General features: G+C 31.1%; 3 protein-coding genes across 6 annotated transcripts in view; 2 read left to right on the forward strand and 1 right to left on the reverse strand.

Moving 5' to 3' along the window:
* The window catches only part of LOC149888564 (uncharacterized), a 29,947-nt gene extending 27,933 nt beyond the window's left edge, over positions 1-2,014 (forward strand). The window contains exons 1-8 of one of the 3 annotated variants that reach the window (XM_090087852.1): positions 536-677; positions 835-905; positions 1,064-1,105; positions 1,241-1,285; positions 1,414-1,458; positions 1,572-1,616; positions 1,784-1,813; positions 1,906-2,014. In XM_090087852.1, coding sequence (XP_089943978.1) covers positions 670-677; positions 835-905; positions 1,064-1,105; positions 1,241-1,285; positions 1,414-1,458; positions 1,572-1,616; positions 1,784-1,813; positions 1,906-1,937 — 318 coding nt within the window. In that variant the 5' untranslated portion in view covers positions 536-669 and the 3' untranslated portion in view covers positions 1,938-2,014. Of the gene's footprint in view, positions 1-535; positions 678-834; positions 906-1,063; positions 1,106-1,240; positions 1,286-1,413; positions 1,459-1,571; positions 1,617-1,783; positions 1,814-1,905 lie in introns of those variants that run through there. The other 2 variants (XM_090087855.1, XM_090087853.1) reach the window with 2 other exon arrangements.
* A 1,241-nt stretch (positions 2,015-3,255) lies between these two features.
* On the reverse strand, positions 3,256-4,734 carry LOC149888567 (uncharacterized). Of its 2 annotated transcripts, none has more exons than XM_090088329.1 (8): positions 4,593-4,734; positions 4,365-4,435; positions 4,165-4,203; positions 3,985-4,029; positions 3,812-3,856; positions 3,654-3,698; positions 3,457-3,486; positions 3,256-3,364 (listed from the first exon to the last, which is right to left on the reverse strand). In XM_090088329.1, the coding sequence occupies exons 1-8, from the start codon at positions 4,598-4,600 to the stop codon at positions 3,333-3,335; spliced, it is 315 nt and encodes a 104-aa protein (XP_089944455.1). In that variant the 5' UTR covers positions 4,601-4,734; the 3' UTR covers positions 3,256-3,332. The 2 variants fall into 2 exon arrangements, with proteins under 2 accessions (XP_089944455.1, XP_089944453.1); XM_090088327.1 differs by having other exon boundaries at positions 4,165-4,206.
* Positions 4,735-8,443: 3,709 nt separating this feature from the next.
* On the forward strand, positions 8,444-10,275 carry LOC149888568 (uncharacterized). Its single transcript, XM_090088159.1, has 8 exons — positions 8,444-8,598; positions 8,740-8,813; positions 9,052-9,102; positions 9,359-9,403; positions 9,580-9,624; positions 9,792-9,836; positions 9,968-10,000; positions 10,140-10,275. Exons 1-8 carry the CDS (start codon positions 8,591-8,593, stop codon positions 10,160-10,162), a joined length of 324 nt encoding a protein of 107 aa, XP_089944285.1. The 5' UTR covers positions 8,444-8,590; the 3' UTR covers positions 10,163-10,275.
* Positions 10,276-11,522: the final 1,247 nt, after the last annotated feature.

Here is an 11,522-nt window from a genome sequence, read left to right on the forward strand (position 1 = left end):
AGCACACTCGTGTATATTCGATTGTGCACACTCGTGCACACTCGTGCACTCTTTATTGATCTATTAAATTACAGTTCATTGTCACCTTAATAATTTGGTTGTTAAAGTAATAATAAATAGATAAATGGCAGATATGTTTAATAACTCCAAAATGCCAGCATATCGTCAATGAATCTTGTAAAACTTCTTAATTAATAATTCAGCAAAGTTTGGAACTTTTTCTTTTCTCGTCAAGCCGTGGTGGTAATTTTAAAATAGTTCACAAGAGTATACAAGAATTCTACGCTTCAAGGTTTTTACCTGTGCTTTCGAACACGGTAAAGTTATCATTTTTCGGCCATATATGGATTTACAATGTAGGCTAACAAAAATAAACTAATAAAGATCATTGCTATGGTGATTGACAAAACAACTTAACATTTGTTATATAACTGAATCCACTGACTAATGATCTTATTCTCCTTCGAAGACTGCCAATTTCGCAAAAAATCCGGTTTCATTTACGTTAAAATCCAGTACGTATCTTCAGATTAGAGCTAATACGTCATTTGCCGCTTAGCATATATAAAAGAAAAGAGCTGCGATTACAGTACAGTTTACTTATTTAGTCGCAATACTAACAACGAGTTGTAATAGACAAAAGCTGAGGTAAAAAGCATCAACCAAAAAATGATGAGGTAAGATGGCTTCTTTTGAATAAGCTTCATCATATTTCATTTTTTATTGTGTTTAACATAACCATTATTTCGTAACACAAAATTTTAGTGCTGACTAGTCAACAGCCTTAGTTTATTCTTAAAATGATAAAGTTGATTACACTCTTCTCGTTTTTAGCGCAAAGTTGATGGGATGTTTTTTTTTGCTGTTGATCATCGTTGTTGAGTCGAAACTTAACTCTCCTCACGGTAAAACCATTTTGTTTCTTTGTTCGATGTTGAAAAGAGCTGGTCATCGCCTTTTACGCGTCATTTTATTGGTGGATATATAGACAGTAACTAGATGTAAAATAATTTTTAACTCTTTTGCATAAATGTGCATATTTGTATATCTACATGCTTTTTAGAAGATGATAAAAGAGGTCATAACTTGCCATCAACAAAGCCAGGTAACTAAGCTATATGTACATTAAAAAAAAAAGATGTGATAAACAAAAAGCATACACATTTAATGCAGTATTTATCATTACTTTTACAAAAAAAAAATAGTTCTAACGAAATGAAAGATGTATTACTAATTTCAGCCTCTGAAGGAAAGCGAACTGAATCGTTAAAACCAAGTCGATCAGGTACTTATATCCGAAGAAATATTTTTCTTTTTCTAACTTTACGAAGCTTCAATCGCCGTATTCACACACAATATAATTGTGAAAAAGGATATGATTAAAATGATAAAAACGAAGTTTGTTATTTTTAGTATTTCACGAGAAAAGATCCGAAGCAATTAAACCGTCAAGAGCAGGTAAAGTATGAATTCAAAGACAAACTTCTGCTTCGACCTTTAAACTTAACAATTTTGCGTGAACATCAACATTTAAATGTATTACAACTAAGACAAGCTTATTTTGATTTCAGTATCTGAAGGGAGAAGATCAAAGTCTATAAGACCGTCCAAATCAGGTAAATTAATCACTGTTTTAGATATAGTTGTTGTTCTGTAGTAAAATAGTTTGCAAATGCTTAACATTTATTACTTTTTTATTTTTTGCTTTTTACAAAAAAATGACACGAGTTTCAGAATTCGTTGTTGAAGTATTTTTCAAACGTTCTCAAATTTGTTTTTATAGTACCACACTCATCTCGTGTACATTTCGAAGGTAAAGTTTTTTTATTGACAAAACTTTTCTTGTTGAACTTAAATGTTTTCGATATTCTAGTTTCATTTACAACTTTTCTTTCTGCGTTGTAGGTCATAAAGAGCCAAACCGTGGGCATCATTAAAAACTCATCAGCCTTTGGGAAGTGACACAGTTGTTCTACAACGTTGAATATTTGATAATAAATGAATTTCAGAGTTATTCTTTTGTTTTCTCTGTTCTTCTAGCTTTAAAAAAAGAAATCAAATCTGTAAAAAAAGGTTTCACGAGAAAAACGATTCTTAATTTACAATCGGAGCGCTAGAAGTTGTTGCGATGAATTTTATGTAAAAAAAAAAAAATAATAATAATAATTATATAACTTTAAATATTTGACTAAACCGGGCGAATACGTGAAAGATATTCAGTCCGAGCTGACTTTCAGCTTAGTTTTTGCCGGCTAGTGTTTTGCATTCAAACGCTTATCTTTTGCTAATTACGATTATTTGACATACGGGTTTGGTTTTTCACCGGGCTATATATCTAGTGCTATATATCTAGTGCTAGGAAATGTTATATCCAGTTTAGTTGAAGTTAATTAAGCCGGGATTTCCACCCTTGCTAAACTTTGTCAGCTGAAATGTACACATTATGGTTAAAATATCCAATCGTTTACTTTTCGGTGTCCGTCCAAAAATATAGATGTTGAAGTATTTCGATTACAAAACTAGATTAGTTTAAAGCTTTAAATTGTATTTGTTTTTGAATTATTTGAAGTAAAGCTTGCTATTTTTATTTTCAACAGTAGAAGTAAGCCTAAAACAGTTTTCACTATTTAATATGGTATATCATATTAAATAGTGGACGGATACTTTTTCATTGTAAAAATCAGCACTGAATAAGTTTTACTTCAAATAATTCAAAAACAAATACAATTTAAAGCTTTAAACTAATCTAGTTTTGTAATCGAAATACTTCAACATCTATATTTTTGGACGGACACCGAAAAGTAAACGATTGGATATTTTAACCATAATGTGTACATTTCAGCTGACAAAGTTTAGCAAGGGTGGAAATCCCGGCTTAATTAACTTCAACTAAACTGGATATAACATTTCCTAGCACTAGATATATAGCACTAGATATATAGCCCGGTGAAAAACCAAACCCGTATGTCAAATAATCGTAATTAGCAAAAGATAAGCGTTTGAATGCAAAACACTAGCCGGCAAAAACTAAGCTGAAAGTCAGCTCGGACTGAATATCTTTCACGTATTCGCCCGGTTTAGTCAAATATTTAAAGTTATATAATTATTATTATTATTTTTTTTTTTTTACATAAAATTCATCGCAACAACTTCTAGCGCTCCGATTGTAAATTAAGAATCGTTTTTCTCGTGAAACCTTTTTTTACAGATTTGATTTCTTTTTTTAAAGCTAGAAGAACAGAGAAAACAAAAGAATAACTCTGAAATTCATTTATTATCAAATATTCAACGTTGTAGAACAACTGTGTCACTTCCCAAAGGCTGATGAGTTTTTAATGATGCCCACGGTTTGGCTCTTTATGACCTACAACGCAGAAAGAAAAGTTGTAAATGAAACTAGAATATCGAAAACATTTAAGTTCAACAAGAAAAGTTTTGTCAATAAAAAAACTTTACCTTCGAAATGTACACGAGATGAGTGTGGTACTATAAAAACAAATTTGAGAACGTTTGAAAAATACTTCAACAACGAATTCTGAAACTCGTGTCATTTTTTTGTAAAAAGCAAAAAATAAAAAAGTAATAAATGTTAAGCATTTGCAAACTATTTTACTACAGAACAACAACTATATCTAAAACAGTGATTAATTTACCTGATTTGGACGGTCTTATAGACTTTGATCTTCTCCCTTCAGATACTGAAATCAAAATAAGCTTGTCTTAGTTGTAATACATTTAAATGTTGATGTTCACGCAAAATTGTTAAGTTTAAAGGTCGAAGCAGAAGTTTGTCTTTGAATTCATACTTTACCTGCTCTTGACGGTTTAATTGCTTCGGATCTTTTCTCGTGAAATACTAAAAATAACAAACTTCGTTTTTATCATTTTAATCATATCCTTTTTCACAATTATATTGTGTGTGAATACGGCGATTGAAGCTTCGTAAAGTTAGAAAAAGAAAAATATTTCTTCGGATATAAGTACCTGATCGACTTGGTTTTAACGATTCAGTTCGCTTTCCTTCAGAGGCTGAAATTAGTAATACATCTTTCATTTCGTTAGAACTATTTTTTTTTTGTAAAAGTAATGATAAATACTGCATTAAATGTGTATGCTTTTTGTTTATCACATCTTTTTTTTTTAATATACATATAGCTTAGTTACCTGGCTTTGTTGATGGCAAGTTATGACCTCTTTTATCATCTTCTAAAAAGCATGTAGATATACAAATATGCACATTTATGCAAAAGAGTTAAAAATTATTTTACATCTAGTTACTGTCTATATATCCACCAATAAAATGACGCGTAAAAGGCGATGACCAGCTCTTTTCAACATCGAACAAAGAAACAAAATGGTTTTACCGTGAGGAGAGTTAAGTTTCGACTCAACAACGATGATCAACAGCAAAAAAAAACATCCCATCAACTTTGCGCTAAAAACGAGAAGAGTGTAATCAACTTTATCATTTTAAGAATAAACTAAGGCTGTTGACTAGTCAGCACTAAAATTTTGTGTTACGAAATAATGGTTATGTTAAACACAATAAAAAATGAAATATGATGAAGCTTATTCAAAAGAAGCCATCTTACCTCATCATTTTTTGGTTGATGCTTTTTACCTCAGCTTTTGTCTATTACAACTCGTTGTTAGTATTGCGACTAAATAAGTAAACTGTACTGTAATCGCAGCTCTTTTCTTTTATATATGCTAAGCGGCAAATGACGTATTAGCTCTAATCTGAAGATACGTACTGGATTTTAACGTAAATGAAACCGGATTTTTTGCGAAATTGGCAGTCTTCGAAGGAGAATAAGATCATTAGTCAGTGGATTCAGTTATATAACAAATGTTAAGTTGTTTTGTCAATCACCATAGCAATGATCTTTATTAGTTTATTTTTGTTAGCCTACATTGTAAATCCATATATGGCCGAAAAATGATAACTTTACCGTGTTCGAAAGCACAGGTAAAAACCTTGAAGCGTAGAATTCTTGTATACTCTTGTGAACTATTTTAAAATTACCACCACGGCTTGACGAGAAAAGAAAAAGTTCCAAACTTTGCTGAATTATTAATTAAGAAGTTTTACAAGATTCATTGACGATATGCTGGCATTTTGGAGTTATTAAACATATCTGCCATTTATCTATTTATTATTACTTTAACAACCAAATTATTAAGGTGACAATGAACTGTAATTTAATAGATCAATAAAGAGTGCACGAGTGTGCACGAGTGTGCACAATCGAATATACACGAGTGTGCTGGTTCTGAGTGCGCGAGTGTGCTGGCTCTGAGTCCACAAGTGTGCTTGTTCTGAAGCTACGCTTCTATTGTGGACATCACAAGCTCTGAAAACGTCTAGACGTGTATAGGCTTTGTTGTGTACTTGAACACTTTAACCTAACATTCGGAAATGTTACATTTGAAAATAAGAATCGGGTTTGATAAACAGATCGTGTAATAGGCACCACATGAAGCTAAAGATTTAAAATGAGAGGGAAAACAAATGAGAAAGAAACCTTTAAAATGGGAAGAAAACCAGAGAATAGAGTTGTAACAGATGATAAATGCAAATAACAGACCAAAAAAACCTCGGTAACGATTAAACTGTATCGTTTGGGAACTTTATCTAAAACTAGTTCTTTAAAAAGTGACGCAACATCTAATGTGTTTTTACATAAATTTGATAAGACTATTCATGACATTTCTGTTTTGATTCCAACAATTGTACATGTAGTTGTAGCAATATATATTATCACATAAATCACATCACAAGTCGGACAAAAACCATGCATTGGCACTTACCAACGAAGCAACGACTCGTTGCATGGTCTGAACTAATATATTGAAAATTTAGAACATACCCTAAACGAACCACTGAGCTTAATATTCTTTTCTATTTCCTTCCTCTAACTGGGGTAAATACTAGGTGGGCACTTGTAGGTCCGGGTGTGTTTGATTTTAAAATTATTACATTCACTGACACTTGCGTCAATTCGAAGTTTACTATGAGGCATGACGGTAATAGCCGCAACTTAATTAAAGGTGCTGAATTAAACAAAATAAAGTTAATTTAAGCAGAAAAAGTAAAACTGTACTTCTAATTAAATGTGCTGAATATATAAACTATACTTCTAATATTCTAAAAATTACAAAAACATATAGCGTTAATTTTCAAACTTCAATTGTTCCTACTGTCCGTCAATGTGTTAAATAATTACTTGTGCTAGCTATAGGCAATTCTTGGTTAAACAAAATATTTCCTAACAAACAAGTTTCAAGCTTGATTGTTAGGAAATTTCTGACGAACTTTTGTGAAAAACCCTAGTTCCGATAACTGCTTTAAACCTGAGTTGTGCAACATTTTCAAGTAAAAACAAAATTATTTCAGACATGAAAAGAGATTGTTTGATACCAGAAGTAGCAACGTCATAAAAGAAAAAAACGATAAAGAGCTTCGCTGGGTTTTCTTGAAGTGAAAACTTAGCGAAGCTCTTTATCGTTTGTATCTGACTATAAATTTTGAAAGAAATATAAAACTAACCACCGACCATTACATTAAAATATATATATATATATATATTTTAAGAGTAAATGGTAATAGTTATACAAATACAAGTCGTTTAAAGCTGCAGTGAGTTTATCGATGCATATAACACATTCCTACACTCAACTTTCTAGGATTCATAACTATATATTATCAATAATATCATTAATAAGTGCTGCACCTACTGGTAAATTAACTACATATATGTTAAAAGTGCTAGTCTATTCAAATCATGAAAGTTTATTACCAAAAAAAAGTTTTCCTTTTTTTTTTTCAAACTTCGATTCAATTCTTATTATTTCTAGCACTGCAACTAAATACTCCTTTGTAATTTGTTCACAGATACTTTAAGAAAAATATTTAATTTGATTAAAAAACTTTGCTTCAATTTTTATGACCCTTTATTTTTTCAAAGTTCTTTAAACTCAGAACAATGTTTATATGTTGCGTGAGTTGATTTTGATAAATTTGGATCCAAAAGTATACCCGTTGAAAGATGATTCAATTCAATTCTCTTTGAAAGATGTTATTCGCCCTTCCAAAACGAAAACTCTTACATCTTTTTCCTATCGTAACGGGTACTAAGAAAATCATTAGTACCGGAAACATTAATTCAATACTAACAGAACATTGGCATCAAACGTGTTAAATTATCAAATTGCTATCAAAACTTGAAAGGTGTGTTTCTCAGAAACTGAGTTTTTTTTCTTGAAGTTGAAACACTGAGCCAGAGACTGAGTGTTTCACGTATCATAATACCCGCATTGATATTGCTTGTTTGATGGAAATTCAACAAACAGATATAATTGTAATTATTAAGTTTAAAAAAAAAAAGAAATCTCCTCTTAGTTAATCGTGATAAGACTTTTAGTTAATTCAAAATTACATTAACGTTTTTGAAATGTATTGAAAACAATCAACGACAAGTAGTTTAAAGGCTGTTCTACAATTTTATTACATGTTTGTTGAGCGCAAGCAGTTTATCGAACCGTTTTTCAAAACCCCCCTCTAAAAATAATCAATTCTGTTCTCCGAGAAATCAGGGAGGACTTTTCAAAACAAGTTTCCTTCTTTGATAATTTCAATGAATCGTTACTAATTAGTTCAATGAGATGACTAACTGTTGGTTAGCGACCTACGGTTCATTCAAACGATCATCTGAAAACCGCATTTTAAGTACATAACTGTTTTATGAAGTCAAATATATTACGAAGTTTGCAACGGGCAAAATGAATCTCTGTATATTTAGACGGTAGGTAAACAAAACGCGTGTTTCTCATCTCTGGTGCAGCACTTAAAAAACTACACTGCTTAACATTAAAGATGGTTTTTAAAAAATGTACGATAACGCCATGAGGCTAATGTTTGAAAAAGAAAAACTGCAATACACTTTAACATTTAAAAAAAAAAAAAAAATTTTTTTAAAACACAAAATACCTTTAAAAATTAGGTTGGGAAAACATGAACATTCTATGATGTTTATTTCGTTACCATAGAAACTGCACGCCTTTGGAATAATCTGCATGAGTCATTCACAAATCATTTCTTAATGAGCAAATATATAGCGATTGAGATTAAAACTCAAGATTATGACAAGATCGCATGTGACACTATCACAATAGGATCAGGCACATGATACAAAGTGTCTGTATCCAATTTTAAAATATCCCTTTAACATTTCAGTTATTCATTGTGAGCTTAAATTAAAAAAACTTCTCGCTTCAAACAGGAAAAGTCATTTGAATTAAGCCTGTAGGAAAAATCATTTGAAAGAAAATGCCAGCGAGCATGAATAACGTGCAAATAATCTCAATTAAGTTTAACTGTGCAAAGGGGAGATAAAGACACTAAAAACTTTTGTAATTATGTTTTCTATTTTATACCTTCGACATTATAATCATAATCCTCGTGATTGAGCACGAGTTATGCTAGAGTTTATAGGTCGTTGGTTATGCAACATGTACCGCTATAAAAAAAGACAAACTCGCTGATGTTTGTATTTAGACGCAGTACTTACAAAGAAACTTGTTGCTTAAAATGGTGAGGTAGGACAGACTCTTTATAAGTCACTTTTGTAGTTTGTAGTAACTTTTGTAATCAAAACCAAGCGTTTTGCCTGCTACCTAAAAATGTTTCTTTTCTGAAACTACAACCCAAAACCTTGCTTTGCTCTTACTCTACCATAGCACGACATTGATGGGCTGCTTTCTCTTGGCTCTGATGTTAGCTGTAAACATCGCAACTTCTGATGCTCGTAAAGGTAATATATTACGTTTAGTATACTTTAACGTCTATTTACGAAGCAGATCATCATTAAAAATGGATTGTTTTTAAAGATGCGAAAGAAAACAAATAAATCTAGTCATCCATTACTTGGATAAGAGCTGTGAGTTGATAAGCATTCGCAACCGGCGAGTTACTAATGCTAATCAAACAACCTTTAAGATTACAACTCTGTGTTTATAAATTGTTAGATAACTTTGTACTCTTACATTCAGAAAAAAACGATTCGAAAAAACCGGTCCAACCATCGAGCCCTTCGCCATCAGGTAAAATACGTTTAGCCTCTTCCTTTAAAAGCGGTACTCTTAAGTTTCAAGTGTATAAATTATGCTGCGAGTAATTATCAATCATGTGATAAACTAGAACAAAATATGAAACATATATATATATATATATATATATATATATATATATATATATATATATATATATATATATATATATATATATATATATATGTATATATATGTAATGCAAATCAAAAAAGATTGTTGCCATTACGTTAAGTATGTTTTAATTTAGTATCAAAAGGAGGTAGATCTGAATCAATAAGACCATCGGCATCAGGTAAATTATGTTCCTACTTAAAAGCTATATTCTGAGTAACCACCAAAGTGCAAAAGCATGCAACAGATAGATATTTGTACTGTTATGAGTTTACATACACAAGTTGCAACACACATATATGTAACTTAAAAAAGGAGCAGTTGTAAATGAAATAAGGGAAGTGTCTTTTAATTTAGCATCAAGAGGCGATAGATCTGAATCAATCAGACCGTCGAGATCAGGTAAAACTGTGTTGATTTTCATTTTAAAAGCTATATTCTGAGTAACCTCAAAAAATCATGCAACACATAGATATTTAAGGTTTTGTATATTAACAACCAAAAGTTGCAACAAACGTACGTAACTTAAAACGAGCAGTTGTAAATGAAATAAGTATCTTTTAATTTAGTATCGAGAGGAGACAGATCTGAATCCGTAAGACCATCGATATCAGGTAAATACTTGTTTAGTTTTCTTCTGCGTGTTTCTTGCTGCTTGAAAATAATCTTCAGTTTGCGATAGCGACGAATCACAAAACGAGTTTTAAAACAAAAACTTGAATATAACAAACAATTTTCTTTTCAGTACACGAGGGAATAAAAACTGAGTCGCATCGTGGTAAAAGTTACTTTTACATGTTTATAAACCTTTTTATCTTCATAAAGTTTGTCTGTTGACATATTTTGCAATTAAATGAAAAGCGAAATATAGGATTTGTAGTAAACAATTTTTTTTTACACAATCATTTTTATTGCAGGTAAAGACAACCATGGACATTGATAATCTCGAAGTTTATGAAGGCTTTTTCTCTTCTGCTCGTTATATTACTTTTGTTCATGAACTTTAAATGTAAAACTACTAAAACAAAATAGCACAAACTAAATGTAAAAAGATTTGCGTATTTTTTTTGTTTTTAACTTTTTTGCCTCTTTTTCCCAGTCAGAAACGTCAACTTAGTAAAAAAACATTTTAAATGGAAAATTAAAATCCTCCACGTCAACTTTAATGTTAGTTAACCGTGCGATTACAGTTTTAGACTCGCCTCTTCTGAATCACCATAAAGAAGTAAGAGATAAGACTTGCAAAGATTTTCAAAACAAATGAACGCGCAAAGTGCTTTTAAAAATCACGATGCGTTCATTTTGAAACTCTTTGAAACTTTTTAGTGTGAATAGCATGGTGTTAAGAAATAGTTCTGAAACGGAGAATAATATAGGAGTACTCTAAAGGTTAGCTCAGAGCGAAGATTTGTTTTAGTACCATGATATCCCTTGTTTTATAAGTGAAATGTGATCTGCTAAATCCACATATGTTAAAATGCCATGTTCTCGATAAATTAAATTAAACCTTTCTATTTCTAAACTTAAGCTAAATTGCTACGGATTTTACTTTATTTTAGAAACCTTGATAATCCTGGTTGCAAGCAACTTTCTTGTTATCATAGCTAGATTGTATGTTATATCTTTTTAATTTTTTTATGACATGCATATCTTTGATTTTTGCAGACCCTTAATAATTTCAATGTAAAATACAATAACATTTGTAAAATTTTACCGGAGTTTACCAAGATGTTTATTTAAGAAAATGATTTGAAGAAGAAATTTAAATACGAATAAATCTACAGGAGATCCTTTAAGAAAAAAATCATTGGGTTATAATAATGAACTCCAGGGGGAAAAATGAAAGATCAGCAACACAGTGTTTATATCATTACATGGAATAACACCAAATCGACTTTGGAGATTGACAGATTTGAAGGTTTGTGATAAAACACCTGTAGATATGAGAGGGAAAAAACGAAGTTCTCATGAAACACCAGGAGAAGTTTGTATAAAAATATTTAACCATATTAGCTCGTAAGATACGAAGACTAGTCATTATTCCAGAAAAACAGTAAAGTATTTGGATGCACAGTTGAATATATAGATGTTGTACGATGCTTTTTGCAATAAGCATTCTGGAATAAAAGTTTCATTTGTTTTCTTCAGGAGATATTTTTAGGAAAATTTTGAAAGACGCTTTGGACGCCCCCCCCCCCCCCCCAAATTAGTTTGCGCAGTAAATGAGAAGAATTAGGCTGCAAAATTAAGTTACCTGTACAACATGAAAATGCTAAAACAATCACTGTTTCAGATATTTT

The sequence above is a fragment of the Hydra viridissima genome, unplaced genomic scaffold (assembly GCF_058129835.1).
Source record: "Hydra viridissima isolate aposymbiotic clone 2 unplaced genomic scaffold, HvirCarnegie_v1 scaffold_5, whole genome shotgun sequence".
Taxonomy (NCBI): Eukaryota; Metazoa; Cnidaria; class Hydrozoa; order Anthoathecata; family Hydridae; genus Hydra; species Hydra viridissima.